At 42.6% G+C, this 18,068-nt stretch overlaps 1 protein-coding gene across 1 annotated transcript in view; it reads right to left on the bottom strand.

Annotated features, from left to right (window-relative positions):
- LOC311103170 (serine/threonine-protein kinase D3-like) overlaps positions 1-18,068 on the bottom strand; it is a 47,973-nt gene that overhangs the window by 14,226 nt on the left and 15,679 nt on the right. The window contains exons 2-3 of the mRNA XM_084144718.1: positions 8,337-8,475; positions 892-1,023 (exon numbers count right to left, since the gene is read on the bottom strand). Coding sequence (XP_084000844.1) covers positions 892-1,023; positions 8,337-8,475 — 271 coding nt within the window. The remainder of the gene's footprint in view (positions 1-891; positions 1,024-8,336; positions 8,476-18,068) is intronic.

Below are 18,068 nucleotides of genomic sequence, written 5' to 3'. Positions count from 1 at the left end.
ATACATGTCTTGAGATATTTGTGAAGACATATTGAGACATCTTAAGACACGTCTTGGAATAATCAGTCCCAAGAAGGAAAATCAGTAAGTTAGTACAGTAGGGCAGCACCAATTTGATTCTTCCCACCAGCTTAATTCTCTTAAATGTCCACAAGAGGGCTCTACATGCAGTCAATGGATCTCATTCTTCCTCAGAGAAAGCTTTAAAGGCTTTTTAGTGGCATGAAAATAGCAGGGAATAAAATAGATCTGATCCACTGATAACAAATTACATGCAATTCTGCATTCCACAATTCCACATTTAAATGTAATTTGACTAGCTATAACAGTCCAAATATTTCCTCCAATCTGAGTGTCTGTTGCATTCCTGTCCTGACTGGCCCTGGGGAAGGTTGTGCTATACTGAGGGACAGGCTGAATCCATCGGAGAGGGTAGAGCAGCAGCACTAAAGAGCCTTTGAAGGCTGAGTCCAACGCTTGGCATCAGTACACTGGGCTCCATTCAAACAGGCCGGCTCTTCAAAGGCCTGCTTTAGTAATGGGAGGAAGTCACACACTCCACTGAGGCTTCCTGCTGCACGGCCCTACCAGCCTTAATGTACCCCTCAGACTGCACCTTGGGCTTAGGTTCAAAGTGCGCCCCAGCTTTGATGTGAAAGAGAGCTTGTGTGAGTGTGTGACACAGGCGGCCGGTGGCACCTTAATTAGGGACGACGGGCTCATAGTAACGGATGGAACGGAATCAATAGAATGGTATCAAAGACATCAAACACATGGTTTCCATGTGCTTGGTACCATTCCATTAACTCCATTCCAGCCATTATTATAAGCCGTCCTCCCCTCAGCAGCCTCCTGTTGTGTGTGCGTGTGTGTGTGAGCGTGCGTGCTTACCTTCACATTTGAGCCCCTGGCGAACGAGGCCCCATAGCATCTCCCCACAGTAGTCACAGAAGGTGGGCGCTTTGTAGGAGTGGACATATAGAGCATGGGGCCGGATCTGGAAGTCCTCTACTGTGGCTAAAGCTGCAATTCAGAGACAACTTAAAACAAAAACATGGCAAACAAAACTAAAGGAAAGCAAATAAACTTCAAACACAGAAACACTGAAACCAAAGAATGAAAATGACAAAAGAAGAAAAGGAATTTAGTTAATATGTTTAGTGTACACTGTAATGCAAAGGCATTTTATGCTCTTTTGTCATCCGGTAATAGTCAGATGATCTACTGGATCATCCTCACCTGTGATATTGGTATGTCTGTGTGCATACAACTGGCTATAACTCAGATCCAGGGAACAAACTGTTCACACGGTGGAGTCAATGCATCTGTATCTGAGAGTCTGACCTGGGAAGTACCCTATAAGCTCATATGGGAGGCAGTCAGGTACAGTAGGAGATGCCAGAGGGAAAATATGTTATGTTCCGAGGTCATGGTTTTCTCACTAGGGCTCAGTGCTATTACATACCATTAACAACACAGTGCTATAACAGCCTCATTACAGTAGGGGTCGGTACAGCAGAAATTAACAGCAAGCTACAAGGTTGTCTACAACATTATCTGTTTCAGAGTGATCTGGCATTACAGAGCACACTAAAGACCACAGACAGACAGAGTCTCATTCAACAGAACAGGACCAGAGAAGACCAGATCATATAATGACAATGAGTTAATCAGTTCATAATATGGTTGGGTTTGTTTCCTATCTGGACTGAAATACAAGGTAGGCCCATTACCCAGGGGGCTTTGCTCCATCTTCTGGCAGTGAGAACTGGCAGTGAGAAGTAGTAGAGCAGGTCCAAATCAAGAGAATCTACACAGAGAAGTCTCTTTCTCACAGTTATTTTGCAATAATTTATGCTGTTCTGGTTTTACCATTGACCAACAAGGGAATCATGGGGATCTTTTATACCAGAATTAAGGTGGAAAACCCTGTGTGATGTCATGTCACGGATTCAGCCGAGGCTGCTCCTCCTCCTTGCTCGGGCAGGCTTCGGCGTTCGTCGTCCCCGGAGTACTAGCTACTGCCGATCGATGCTTCGGTGTTTGTCTTGTTTGGTCTTTATTGTTTACACCTGTTTCCCATTATGTTGTATTGTATTCCCTATATTACCCCCTGTCTCTCATTGGTTATTGTGTGTGATTGTTCTTGTCATTCCAGCAGTTGCTTTGTGTACGGGTATTGTGTTTTGTACGTTTATTACTGTGTTCAGTAAAAGTACGCTGCCAGCCACTCTGTGTCCTGCGTTTGACTTCGCTGACCGCATACATGTCACTAACTATTTGGGTGGGGTTTTGTGTTTCAGTGGGTTTATGGGTGTTTTTTTCAGGACCAATTTTCTAATAAGATCAAGACGAAATCCCAGCATCCCACGCAAGATGCACCAGGGACATTCTCAGTAGCTGTTGCCATGACGAGATACATATGGACACACAGCAACTCCATATGAATAATATATATTTCATCAACTTTATAGATTAATTTCCATTAAAAAATAAGCTGAAATGTGGTTGCTGATAACTTGAACATGATTGTCTTATTGATTAGACAGTTTATGTCAGGGGGAATTTGTTTCTTTGAAAGTTACTTTCTTTAAGGTTTAGCAACAGTAAACAAGCTAAGGCAGGGGTTCTCAAACCTTTTGGGTCCGGGGACCCCTTTTGTGATAGCAAATTCATCAAAATCAGAACACAACTCGAGTGAGATAAAAATAGCATACAAGGAGTTTTAATCTGACTTCGGCAGTGAATGGCTGGACAAACCAAGTTTCGGGCCCTGGAAAGGAACATTTTAAAGGCTAGCCTCTCTGCATCAGAGAGAACATTTAACAGTTTTCAAGCTAATTTCCTGCAATTCTACAGACTTTGTCATGTGGCAGAGAGATTTTCTGATGTCGCAGCTTTAAATCATGCAATTCATTTTTTTTTATACATGAGGCAGAGAGAAAACTAATAATCATTGGGGGAATACAAGAATTCAAGAACTGTGGATACCAATATCCCTGTTATATCCAATATCCATGTTGCCCAGGGTTGTATTGTATTGTATTACACCCTCTAAACTTATTCCATGGATCCCTTGGCCAAAATTTGTTTAATCTGTTGTTGTTAGTAATATTCATATATATATAAAAATATATATATTTTGAGATCTGGCCGAGGACCCCCTGCACACCCCACTTTGAGAAACCCTGAGCTAAGGCATGAGACATCTGAAACAAAAAATATGTTTGGAAAACCAGATTTTGTGTTAAACTTCAAAGCGGAGGAAGAACTTAAAAAAGTCACATGCCATCACACTATTCATAGCTCCCTGTCACAAACAGAGAAATAAGGTATTCATGAGCTTTTCAAACACATCGAGGAAAGAAACGCACAGCCAATTAACGGCCTCAACTTTATGAAATGGAGTTTGAGATGTTTTGCATCAATCGCCACAGAAGATTGAGCCAATAAGGAGTTTTTCACAAGGAGCAGGCCTGACATCAATGTGATGTCTGATTGTTTTAATTTTTGACTAATCAGGCTTCACAAGTGTCCATCAGACATAATTCAAAGGTTATTGTTTGTAGCATTCTTCACAGACTAAAAGTGCTATAAAACAAATATCATTTTCACATGCGTATACAGTGCCTTGCAAAAGTATTCATCCCCCTTGGCGTTTTTCCTCTTTTGTTGCATTACAACCTGTAATTTAAATGGATTTGTATTTGTATTTTATGTAATGGACATACAGTCGTGGTCAAACGTTTTGAGAATGACACAAATATAAATTTTCACAAAGTCTGCTGTCTCAGTTTTTATGATGGCAATTTGCATATACTCCAGAATGTTATGAAGAGTGATCAGATGAATTGCAATGAATTGCAATGTCCCTCTTTGCCATGAAAATGAACTTAATCCCCAAAAAACATTTCCACTGCATTTCAACCCTGCCACAAAAGGACAAGCTGACATCATGTCAGTGATTCTCTCGTTAACACAGGTGAGAGTGTTGACGAGGACAAGGCTGGAGATCACTCTGTCATGCTGATTGATTTAGAATAACAGACTGGAAGCTTTAAAAGTAGGGTGGTGCTTGAAATCATTGTTCTTTCTCTGTTAACCATGGTTACCTGCAAGGAAACACGTGCCGTCATCATTGCTTTGCACAAAAAGGGCTTCACAGGCAAGGATATTGCTGCTAGTAAGATTGCACCTAAATCAACCATTTATCGGATCATCAAGAACTTCAAGGAGAGAGGTTCAATTGTTGCGAAGAAGGCTTCAGGGCGCCCAAGAAAGTCCAACAAGCGCCAGGACCGTCTCCTAAAGTTGATTCAGCTGCGGGATCGGGGCACCATCAGTGCAGAGCTTGCTCAGGAATGGAAGCAGGCAGGTGTGAGTGCATCTGCACTCACAGTGAGGCGAAGACTTTTGGAGGATGGCCTGGTGTCAAGAAGGGCAGCGAGGAAGCCACTTCTCTCCAGGAAAAACATTAGGGACAGACTGGTATTCTGCAAAAGGTACAGGGATTGGACTGCTGAGGACTGGGGTAAAGTCATTTTCTCTGATGAATCCCCTTTCCGATTGTTTGGGGCATCCGGAAAAAAGCTTGTCCGGAGAAGACAAGGTGAGCGCTACCATAAGTCCTGTGTCATGCCAACAGTAAAGCATCCTGAGACCATTCATGTGTGGGGTTTCTTCTCAGCCAAGGGAGTGGGCTCACTCACAATTTTGCCTAAGAACACAGCCATGAATAAAGAATGGTACCAACATATCCTCCGAGAGCAACTTCTCCCAACCATCCAATAACAGTTTGGTGACGAACAATGCCTTTTCCAGCATGATGGAGCACCTTGCCATAAGGCAAAAGTGATAACTAAGTGGCTCGGGGAACAAAACATCGACATTTTGGGTCCATGGCAAGGAAAATCCCCGAACCTTAATCCCATTGAAAACTTGTGGTCAATCCTCAAGAGGCGGGTAGACAAACAAAACCCCACAAATTCTGACAAACTCCAAGCATTGATTATGCAAGAATGTGCTGCCATGAGTCAGGATGTGGCCCAGAAGTTAATTGACAGCATGCCAGGGCGGATTGCAGAGGTCTTGAAAAAGAAGGGTCAACACTGCAAATATTGACTCTTTGCATAAACTTAATGTAATTGTCAATAAAAGCCTTTGACACTTATGGAATGCTTGTAATTATACTTCAGTATACCATAGTAACATCTGACAAAAATATCTAAAAACACTGAAGCAGCAAACTTTGTGAAGACCAATACTTGTGTCATTCTCAAAACTTTAGACCACGACAAAATAGTCCAAATTGGTGAAGTGAAATGAAAAAAATCCCTTGTTTCAAAAAATTATAAAAAATAAATAACGTAAAATTGGTGCGTGCATATGTATTCACCCCCTTTGCTATGAAGCCCCTAAATAAGATCTGGTGCAACCAATTACCTGGGACGGCAGGTAGCTTAGTGGGTAAGAGCGTTGTGCCAGTAACCGAAAGGTCGCTGGTTCTAATCCCCGAGCCGACTAGGTGAAAAATCTGTCGATGTGCCCTTAAGCAAGGCACTTAACCCTAATTGGTCCTTTAAGTCGCTCTGGAGCGTCTGCTAAATGACGTAAATGTAAGAAGTCACATAATTAGTTAAATAAAGTCCACCTGTGTGCAATCTAAGTGTCACATGATCTCAGTATATATACTGACAGATCACATGATCTGTCACATGATCTCAGTATATATACACCTGTTCTGAATGGCCCCAGAGTCTGCAACACCACTAAGCAAGGGGCACCACCAAGCAAGCGGCACCATGAAGACCAAGGAGCTCTCCAAACAGGTCAGGGACAAAGTTGTGGAGAAGTACAGATCAGGGTTGGGTTATAAAAAAAATATCCAAAACTTTGAACAATCCATTATTAAAAAATGGAAAGAATATGGCACCACAACAAAACTGCCAAGAGAGGGCCGCCCACCAAAACTCACAGGGAATTAATCAGAGAGGCAACAAAGAGACCAAAGATAACCCTGAAGGAGCTGTAAAGCTCCACAGTGGAGATTGGAGTATATGTCCATAGGACAACTTTAAGCCGTACACTCCACAGAGCTGGGCTTTACGGAAGAGTGGCCAGAAAAAAGCCATTGCTTAAAGAAAAAAATAAGCATGTGGGAGATTCCCCAAACATATGGAAGTCTGGCGCAAACACCTCTCATCACCCCGAGAACACCATCCCCACAGTGAAGCGTGGTGGCAGCATCATGCTGTGGTGATGTTTTTCCATCGGCAGGGACTGGGAAACTGGTCAGAATTGAAGGAATGATGGATGGTGCTAAATACAGGGACATTTCAGTCTTCCAGAGATTTGAGACTGGGACGGAGGTTCACCTTCCAGCAGGACAATGAACCTAAGCATACTGCTAAAGCAACACTTGAGTGGTTTAAGGGGAAACATTCAAAGCCCAGACCTCAATCCAATTGAGAATCTGTGGTATGACTTAAAGATTGCTGTACACCAGCGGAACCCATCCAACTTGAAGGAGCTGGAGCAGTTTCGCCTTGAAGAATGGGCAAAAATCCCAGTGGCTAGATGTGCCAAGCTTAATTGCTGCAAAAGGTGGCTCTACAAAATATTGACTTTAGGGGGGTGAATAGTTATGCACGCTGAAGTTTTCAGTTTTTTTGTCATATTTCTTCTTTGTTTGACAATTTTTTTTATTTTGCATCTTCAAAGTGGTAGGCATGTTGTGTAAATCAAATGATACAAACCCCCCAAAAATACATTTTAATTCCAGGTTGTAAGGCAACAAAATAGGAAAAATGCCAAGGGTGGTAAATACTTTCACAATACTTTTTGTATGTCATATCCTGTAAAATGGGAGGGATACTGAGTGAGAAACAAACAGTGAGTGGGATTCTTGGAGCAAACAGCCCTCTCTACATTTCCAAACCCCTGGTTAGGGATGACCTTGTCACACCCTGATCTGTTTCACCTGTCTTGTGCTTGTCTCCACCCCCCACCAGGTGTCTCCTATTTTTCCCCCTTATCTCCTGTGTATTTATACCTGTGTTTTCTGTTTGTCTGTTGCCAGTTCGTTTTGTTTTGTCAGGTCTTACCAGCATGTTTCCCATTTGTCCTGTTCTCAAGTTTTGTTTTCTAGTCTTCCCGGTTTTGACCTTTCTGCCTGTCCTGACCCTGAGCCTGCCTGCCATTCTGTTCCTGATTGACTCTGCCTTGGATTACGAACCTCTGCCTGCCCTCGACCTGCCCTTTGCCTGTCCCTTTGTTATAATAAATATTCGGAGAATCAAACAATCCGGCTCCTGTGTCTGCATCTGGGTCATATCCTGAGTCGTGATAGACCTGTCCACTCTTTTCAGAGCCGCCCTGCACATCCCAGCATGTTTATACTCAGTGGGTCCACTACAATCACTTACTGCAGAGAAAACAAGCCAGGCCCTTTGAGTCCAGCGCCAAGAGAAATCAGCTCTGGCCTCTAACAGTGAGGGAGGTTTTAGGACCAAACCACTGAGCTGTTTGTCTCTCTCAGTCACATAACTGAACAACAGGTCTCAAAGAATTGACCGAAATGAATGGTGTCTTTAAAGTATTAATTCAAATTAAAAGCAACTAAGGGAAGGAAAAATAGTATAATTAGAAAATTCCTGTTTTCAGTCTGCAAGACTAGAACAGCAAAGAATCTTGAGATTGTATTGCACCAGTTTGACACATGTAGATCTCTTCTGCAGATGTAGGCCAACTACAAGGCCAAGACAAGGTAGCAGTGTGGGTGTAGAGCTTGTGGATGTGGAATTACTCTGACCTCACACAGTCATCCAGGTGCGACACTGAGGCTGACCCCTGTCAACCGTCTCAACCCAGAGGGAAGCAGACAGAGGTAACCAGAGGTCTCATGGATACACTCCTCTGGGGCTCGCTGATAAACACCAGCAGATCAGATCGATCCGGCAGCAGAGTTATTTTATGTCTGGATCCATGCAGACAATGCTTCTAGTTCTACCCCAGGGAGAGAGAGAGGGAGAGAGGGATGTCCAGTCCAGGTGCTTCCCAATTGAGACGGATGGAACAGAATGCTTTTACAAGCCAGTGTTTGTTACACTCAATAGTCAGCAGGAAACTGAAATCATGTGTGACAGGAAAAGAGAGGGGAAACTAGCCACCTGTGTCTATGGAGGTGCGCTTTAGATAGTAGTGAAGCAGTCCTGTACGACACACAGGTTTGAATTAGAGAAAAACTTTACTGAATTAGTACAGATAGCCTACAGAACAGGTGAAAAAGTTAATAAAAACCGTTAGAGCTGAACCCAGATCAGTACTACGGTACTCACCAGAGAGCACCACCTCTATGAGATCTCCCTCGTGGATATCCTCTGCTGACGTCAGCCTCTGGAGGATGTTCTCAGAGTTCAAGTCATGGCGGAAGAGCAGGATTTTGTCATACATGCCAAAGAAGCCGCACTCTGGGAACTGGGGAGGAAGAAGAAAAATAGTTGTGAGTATCCACTATATGCAGAAGACATTGGGTGGAACACTCCTAATCTACATCTCGACCAACAGTATACACACAATACCTCATTTACACTTTTTGAAATTGGCATCAGCTGATCAAGGCCCTGTCATCATATTCATTCAACGGTTGTTTGCTTTTCTTTTTTTCCTCTTATTTGGTTTGGTGACATTTATGATTATGTTCAGTGCAGTTTGTCATTTTTACTGGACAAGCGCTACTAATTTGTGGTGGGCTCCCATCTGATGAAGAGGAGTTTATTTTGTATAGAGCTCCTTCTCTGACTCATGGAGTAATGGCTGCCTTCATACAGTCATCATAGCCAGAGCCAGCAGGCCGGTGGTGTAGGAACAGAACGGGGGCGAGGACACACGGGATGTGTGGAATGAACATTAGGCTGAATATCACCACAGAGAGAGAGAGAGAGAGAGAGAGAGAGAGAGAGAGGGGGAGAGAGAGTGAGCCTGAAACACAGCTGTTTAATTCACCCTAGCCACAATGAGTCACACACACACACACACTCTCCCGTTAACTACTTCCTATGGCTCACGTCAGCAGTCAACGTGGAGGATGAAGGAGAATTTAAAACACACTGGCTCAGGAAAAGAGCTCACATTCAAACACCTTTATTCCCCTGAAACACTGCAACACTGGACTGCACTGAATACAGCGGAAGGAAATACCACTCAACTGGCCATTCAATACAGCATGCCACCGTTTTCCATACAGCAATTACAGTAGGCAGAGTGTCATTCATTTTGCTCTATTGAGCTCAAAATGTCCCCATTAGGGGTAGGTTATTGATAATGAAAAAGTTATATCAAAACCATTCTGACATAGCCATTGTAATAACATTGTAATAACTTTTCTAGATGGTGGTGTGGACTGTCAGTGATCATTTAACTACTGCAGCAATTCTATCCAGCAGCATTAAGGGCAAAATGACGACTCAGCATCTGCTAGAGGACATTTCCATGTAAAAAGCTCCATGAGCACTAACATCTGAAGTTCATAGGAGCACATCAAATGAAAGCTCAGAGTCTATATCTAAACCAATCATAGACGTCTGTTTCACAAGTTGAAAAAGTAAGAGTCTATATCTAAACCAATCATAGACGTCTGTTTCACAAGTTGAAAAAGTAAGAGTCTATATCTAAACCAATCATAGACGTCTGTTTCACAAGTTTAAAAACTAAGAGTTTATATCTAAACCAATCATAGACGTCTGTTTCACAAGTTTAAAAACTAAGAGTCTATATCTAAACCAATCGTACATGTCTGTTTCACAAGTTTGGACAGCACAGTAGAGTACAGTACAGTAAAGAAAATAAAAGCAGTGTATGTCAGTACAATACAGTACGGCACACTAGAGTAGAGTACAGTATAATTTACTGTACTGTACTGAACTGTACTGTACTATACATTACAGTACTGTACTGCTGTGTTGTGCTGTACGGTACTCTACTGTGCTGTACTTAGTTCCAAACTTGTGAAACATAGACGTCTATGATTGGTACAGATTTGGTCCAGTCCGGACTAACCAAATTTGGTCTTGTTTGGGGGCGGCGCTCATTAGAATAATAGCCATTGTGTAGAATAATACCAAAACATGCAAAGGAGGATATTAAATTTTTCTCCCTTTGTGTACCTATTTAGGATACATCACCATGAAGAAAATTACATTCATAATTATGCATTTCTTTATAGTGCAGATCAAGAACCCATGATGTCATTCTGTTACTGGGTGTTAATCCACTTCACTTATTGTACGATTTTCAGTGGAAATTGTTAAAAGTAGTCCTTGTGCATAGAGTTGTATGGTTTGTTTAACTTTGCATTCAATGGTATTTGTTTCGTATGCTTTTAAAGTGAAAAATCGGAGTTTCAGCATCATTCTGTTACTGTGGAATTGCCCTAGAATAGACAGAACTGTCCTACTCGTTGACACTGAGTGAGTAGCCTTGGTTCTCAGCAGGCAGTCTGAGGTGAGCTAACTTCAACGGTATTATCCAGTAGCTGTGATGTAACCTCCAGGCAGCCAGGCAGTCAGTCAGGGCCGGTGAGGGGAGGGTCATGCTCTGGACTCTCGGATGAGGTAATGGCTCAGGCCAGCAGACTTATAGTGAGTGAAACAGAGGAGAGGAGAGTGACAGAGGAGCTGCAGCCTCCTGCAACACGGGCAGGAAGTGAGCGAAGTCAATACTGAGTCACTTCCTGCTCCCAGACCCACAGCTTCCACACAGCTTCCACTGCTCATGTCAAGACACAGACGTTAAACACACACAGGTTATGCACACATACAACACACAGGCCCACACACATCTGCCTACAGTACATCTTCTTTTCATTCACACAAATGCATAATCCATTGTGGTGTCATGTAGCAAATCCAACATTTCCACTGGACATGCAGTTCTGTACACTGAAAAAGTACCCTGTCTCTTGCTAAGCCTTCCTACACTGTATGACGCTGTGACCATGGATCTCTCACTCACTTTCTTACCTCACAGGGGAGATCATGCCCTCAGCCTGGCAGGAAAACGATGCCCAGTTTCTGTGAAATGCCTTTCTTCACTCCTCTCATCTCTCCCTTTATGTTATGATAAAGTGTGTTTCCCCAACCCCTCTGCCTGCCAGCCAGCCAGCCAGCCAGCCAGCCAGCCAGCCAGCCAGCCTTCATCATCAGATGTAACGGGTTGATAAGGGCTGTCAGGGAGGAAGAGAGCCAGAGAAGGGATGGATGTAGGGGGCCATCCTGTGTGGCGCTCATCGAAGCGGGCACCTGGTGGAGGGCCTGTGCAGGCCTGTGTCTCGCTGCCAAGATGGCTGCTCTGGCATGGCCACCTAACACAGCTGCTTCCCTATCAGGGTCACACACAATGCCCACGGAACAATGTGAGCCGTAACACAACGAGGCCCACGGGCACCAGGGAAGGCACACGGTACGGCAGAGGGGAACACCTGGAGCTACTAAAATGCTCCTCTCCAGGGTGGTGGAGCCACGGCTGCAGGCTGACACCAGGAAAGAGGACAGGGGTAGGGGCTAGACCGACAAACTATGCAAACTGCTTTTAAATGACACTTGTGAGATACTGTAGAGCATAAACCAGAATTCCTCTACTGGATTAACCCTTAAATAAACATCTTTATACACACACCGCTAAACAGCTCATTCAATGTGCCTAGTCATCCTCTCTCCTCATCCACTTCCAGTAAAGTCCCTAGAGCAGCAGAGCAGAGCCTGGCTGAAGGCCATTAAATGGCCTAATCACGTAAACAATGATAAACTCCTGCGTTTAAAAGGCCTGCTTTATTCCCATTGTGTATGGAACAGGCTCTGTCTGTTAGCTGCTGCCTTACATAACTGCATCATCATCCCCAGCGCTCCCAGCTGGCTAGCCGTAGCTTCTAGTCTAAAACCTTTATACGCAGCAGACCAGTCTGCATCTCCTCCTGTAGGCCTGATTCAGTCTGATGAAGGTCCATAGACTGAAGCGTCGCTATGCTTTTGGTCTGTGTAGCCTAATCCACCCATGGCCAGTACTAAGACTGTAGACTAGTGGAAAGGAGGGCTGAGGAGGCAAGGGTAAGGGACAGTGAGGGCACTCAAACACACCATAACAATGACCCCAGTGTTAGGGCTACTGCTCCTGACTTTAATGTAACTGAGATAAGCTGGGGTCCTGTGGAGAGCAGGGAGTTATGGGAAAAAATATATACGATTCCAGAGGAGGAGAAGCAACCGCAAGGCTCTGTGTGTGTGTGTGTGTGTGTGTGTGTGTGTGTGTGTGTGTGTGTGTGTGTGTGTGTTGGCCCTGGCTGTGAAGACAGGGTGCTGAAAGGAGGGTGTGAGAGTGAGGAGAGCTCAGTGGATAGGGATCTTATGATAGCTGCCCTGCTTTCCACAAGATCCAACTTCACTGGGCTTGGTGTATTCAGCGCTTTGGGTTTTATTGAGGAAGATTGCAGGAGTTTATAATGATGTAGATATGACTAAACAACATCAAGAACGTATACCTTTACACAGCTTTATGTTTCCAAAACAAAAGGCCCATCCTAAACCCTGTTATCATTTAAAGTGATTGATGGCATGGCTCTTCCTGTGTCCAGAGTGAGATGTCAGGGTGAGGTTTTCCTCCATACGTCTGTCATGCCTGCTCTCCAGACCCGGGGCTCAGGGCCAGCCCCCTCCACTTCCCCTCCTGCCCTGCTCCGAGACCTGGTCAGTTGGAGTCACCTCCTGTTGGCAATGACTGCAACACTTTCCACAGCACATGGTTCCCATTCCAGCACGGGAGCAGCCACAGGCACCTCAGGGCTACAGAGGGGTACAGTTCTGTACTGGGGAAAGGGCTGGGTAGAGAGCTGTGGAGAGGGCTGTTCATCTCCATTCTTGGTATGAGGAAGCCCATGTTAGGAAAGATCATGGGGGCATGAGGACACAGGAGGGAAGAGAATAAGCTGTGCAAGTTACTGAATAGTGTAGATCCAAAATGGGGAATAGCCTGGTGATTGGTTGCACGGGGAGGCACTTGCATTAGCAAGCTCTATCGTTGCTTTGTTGTTGTTAGGCAATAAAGATGACTAATGTAACAGAGTGGCATCCAGGCTGGTTAAAGAAATGACACACAGCTCGGATCAGGTCCCATAGTGACTAAGCATGGCCTTTGTAATCAACACACACTGTGGGGCTAATAGCATACAGCCATTCAGCCCCACTCTGCACAAAGAGACGCAGCGCGACCACACACACACCAAAGACACCAGCATGCCAAATCTGTGTGTGAGGTCCGCGCGGCAGACTGGAAAGCAGAGTGGAAAAGGGCTTTGACGTGGTAAGCTTTTGATAAACTGACTAATCTGCCATTGATATGCTAAATCCCGTTAGAGGCAGAAAGAGAGGGAAGGGAAGGATGGATGGGGCAGACGTGAAATATGGTACATTTCAATGAGTGCCAAAAACAAATAGCCTAGGAACAGACATGGAAAATCGAGTCTGACACAACTGTTCTGGTTTGAATGAACAAAACCATTTGTCTCAGGCTGCAGTTTGTCTCCGAGAAACAAGATTTACTTCTTGCCTAACTGCAACACATTTCAAAATAACAATGAATCTAAGATGCAAATGAATGAGTATTTATGTTGTTATAAATCACCAAGACTGCTCAAAGTAAGAATAACACACAGAATTTCTAGTATTCAGTAAAAGTAACAAGTACAAACAAGATAGAATTATGCTATATCTTGGCTGGTTTCCATGTATGGTGATCAGTGAAACATTCTGTTGATGCCTTTAAAAGCAAAACTACTTTCAAATTCAGCCAAGGAAATGGGACATGTATTGCATGCTGTATGCTGGTGTGTGTGTGTGTGTGTGTGTGTAGGGATATTTCTGCCATTTAAATCCTTGGGCTAAGCGCTTTTTTCGGGTCGCCTAAATCCAAACTGTAAAAAATCCCCAAATATATATATATATTTTAATTATTATTAATTTTCGAGATGGAAAACCGCTTTCAGAGTAAACTTCAACAACTAAAAACAGATACAGTATAAACTATGTTGAAAAGATGGACCTACAGTGCCTTCAGAAAGTATTCACACCCCTTGACTTACTCCACATTTTGTTGCGTAGCGCTGAGCGATGAACCGAAATGTCAGTTATTTTTCAGTTTTTAAACAACTAATTGACCGAAGTCGGTTCAATTATTTGAATTCCATTTCGTTCGGTCTTTCTCTGTGAGATCAATGTGCACATTGATCTCACAGAGATCCAGCCTGAACTGTGCGATGTAGTAGGAAGTTGTAGTTTCCAACAGGACAATATTCTACATAATTTAGCACATAAAACATGGTAATTAACTACAATGACCATAATCCATTGCGTGTCTACTTGTCCGGTCTGTGTTTCTTTTACACCTGCTACAGAAGAGACTGAATAATGAGCGGGATATAGAGAGTGGCTGTTGTTTCGTGAGGTATCTCTACCTGAAAATACATGATCTAAGTGATTGATAGTTGGTATGCAGCAGTCATAAAAGTATGCCTTAATTACTTTGAAGAACTACAAAATATTGATTTTGTCAGACCGCATAGGCAGCAGCTCTATAGAGATGTTGACTTGAAATGAAATAATAAAGTAATCAAATAAAACATGTAATATACACAACAACTGAAATATTTTATTAAAGTCAAGTAATGTGAATAAATTATGGTTAATAAGTGATAAGCAGTAATGGGCAGTCACTATCATCATGATACTTGTATTAATTGAACCTTAATTGAACAAAATTGAAAACCGTGATAATATTTTAATAATCAAACCAAAACTGACCTCAAAAAGCGCTAATCGCTCAGCACTATTGTTGTGTTACAAAGTTGGATTAAAATAGATTTAATTGTCATTTTTTCCTCAACAATTTACACAAAATACTCTGTAATGTTAAAGTGGAAGAAAAATTCGAACATTTGTAAAAGATTAATGAAAAATAAAACACTAATATATCTTGATTTGATAAGTATTCAACCCCCTGAGTCAATACATGTTAGAATCACCTTCGCCAGCGATTACAGCTGTGAGTCTTTCTGGGTAAGTCTCTAAAAGCTTTCCACACCTGGATTGTCCAACATTTGTCCATTATTCTTTAAAAAAGTATTCAAGCTCTGTCAAATTGGTTGTTGATCATTGCTTCACAACCATTTTCAGTTCTTGCAATAGATTTTCAAGCAGATTTAAGTCAAAACTGTAACTATCCCACTCAGGAACATTCCCTGTCTTCTTGGTAAGCAACTCCAGTGTAGATTTGGCCTTGTGTTTTAGGTTATTGTCCTGCTGAAAGTTGAATTAATCTCCCAGTGTCTGGTGGAAAGCAGATTGAACCAGGTTTTCCCTCTAGGATTTTGCCTGTGCTTAGCTCCATTCCATTTCTTTTTTCACCTGAAAAACTCCCCAGTCCTTAATGATTACAAGCATACCCATAACATGACGCAGCCACCACTATGAAAATATGAAGAGTGGTACTCAGTAATATGTTGTATTTGATTTGCCCCAAACATAACAATTTGTATTCAGGACATAAAGTTAATTTCTTTGTAGTTTTACTTTACTGCCTTATTGCAAACAGGATGCAACAGGCTTCCTTCTTTTCACTCTGTCAATTAGGTTAGTATTGTGAAGTAACTACAATGTTGTAGATCCATCCTCAGTTTTCTCCTATCACAGCCATTAAATTCTGTATAACTGTTTTAAAGTCACCATTGGCCTCATGGTGAAATCCGTGAGCGGTTTCCGTCCTCTCTGGCAACTGAGTTAGGAAGGACGCCTGTATCTTTGTAGTGACTAGGTGTATTGATACACCATCCAAAATGTAATTAATAACTTCACCATGCTCAAAGGGATATTCAATGTCTGCTTCTTTTTCTTTTTACCCATTTACCAATAGGTGCCCTTCTTTGCGAGGCATTGGTAAACCTCCCTGGTCTTTGTGGTATAATATGTGTTTGAAATTCACTGCTCGACTGAGGGACCTTACAGATAATTGCATGTATGGGGTACAGAGATGAGGTAGTCATTCAAAAATCATGTTAAACACTATTATTGCACATAGAGTGAGTCCATGCAACTTATCTCGTGACTTGTTAAGCACATTTTTACTCCTGAACATATTTAGGCTTGCCATAACAAAGGGGTTGAATGCTCTTTGACTCAAAAGTTTTCAGCTTTTCATTTTTATAAATTTTGAATAAAATAATTCCACTTTGACACTATGGGTATTGTGTGTAGGCCAATGACAAAATCTCAATTGAATAAATGTTAAATTCAGGCTGTAACACAAAATGTGGAAAAGTCAAGGGATGTTAATACTTTCTGAAGGCACTGCATATATATTTTTTTACAATATAATCTTTGAGAACTAACAATCACCAAAGTAAAACCTAGACAGTCAGGGAGAATAGAAAATTCCAAAAACAACATTAGTCATGGAAAAATACATAGAATTGCAGGAAATTAGCTTTAAAACTACAATATTTTCTCTCAGCTACATCGCAAAATACAGTGGGGGAAAAAAGTATTTAGTCAGCCACCAATTGTGCAAGTTCTCCCACTTAAAAAGATGAGAGAGGCCTGTAATTTTCATCATAGGTACACGTCAACTATGACAGACAAATGGAGCATTTTTTTCTCCAGAAAATCACATTGTAGGATTTTTAATGAATTTATATGCAAATGCAAAAAATATGCAAAAAAATAAGTATTTGGTCACCTACAAACAAGCAAGATTTCTGGCTCTCACAGACCTCTTCTTTAAGAGGCTCCTCTGTCCTCCACTCGTTACCTGTATTAATGGCACCTGTTTGAACTTGTTATCAGTATAAAAGAGACCTGTCCACAACCTCAAACAGTCACACTCCAAACTCCACTATGGCCAAGACCAAAGAGCGGTCAAAGGACACCAGAAACAAAATTGTAGACCTGCACCAGGCTGGGAAGACTGAATCTGCAATAGGTAAACAGCTTGGTTTGAAGAAATCAACTGTGGGAGTAATTATTAGGAAATGGAAGACATACAAGACCACTGATAATCTCCCTCGATCTGGGGCTCCACGCAAGATCTCACCCCGTGGGGTCAAAATGATCACAAGAACGGTGAGCAAAAATCCCAGAACCACACGGGGGGACCTAGTGAATGACCTGCAGAGAGCTGGGACCAAAGTAACAAAGCCTACCATCAGTAACACATTACGCCGCCAGGGACTCAAATCCTGCAGTGCAAGACGTGTCCCCCTGCTTAAGCCAGTACATGTCCAGGCCCGTCTGAAGTTTGCTAGAGTGCATTTGGATGATCCAGAAGAGGATTGGGAGAATGTCATATGGTCAGATGTAACCAAAATAGAACTTTTTGGTAAAAACTCAACTCGTCGTGTTTGGAGGACAAAGAATGTTGAGTTGCATCCAAAGAACACCATACCTACTGTGAAGCATGGGGGTGGAAACATCATGCTTTGGGGCTGTTTTTCTGCAAAGGGACCAGGACGACTGATCCGTGTAAAGGAAAGAATGAATGGGGCCATGTATTGTGAGATTTTGAGTGAAAACCTCCTTCCATCATCAAGGGCATTGAAGATGAAACGTGGCTGGGTCTTTCAGCATGACAATGATCCCAAACACACCGCCTGGGCAACGAAGGAGTGGCTTCGTAAGAAGCATTTCAAGGTCCTGGAGTGGCCTAGCCAGTCTCCAGATCTCAACCCCATAGAAAATCTTTGGAGGGAGTTGAAAGTCTGTGTTGCCCAGCGACAGCCCCAAAACATCACTGCTCTAGAGGAGATCTGCATGGAGGAATGGGCCAAAATACCAGCAACAGTGTGTGAAAACCTTGTGAAGACTTACAGAAAACGTTTGACCTGTGTCATTGCCAACAAAGGGTATATAACAAAGTATTGAGAAACTTTTGTTATTGACCAAATACTTATTTTCCACCATAATTTGCAAATAAATTCATAAAAATCCTACAATGTGATTTTCTGGGGTTTTCTTTCTCATTTTGTCTGTCAT

Source organism: Coregonus lavaretus (assembly GCF_964263955.1).
Source record: "Coregonus lavaretus genome assembly, chromosome: 27".
NCBI classification, from domain to species: domain Eukaryota; kingdom Metazoa; phylum Chordata; class Actinopteri; order Salmoniformes; family Salmonidae; genus Coregonus; species Coregonus lavaretus.
The sequence above is the reverse complement of the archived record's forward strand: the minus strand, read 5'-3'. Positions and strand labels throughout refer to the sequence as shown.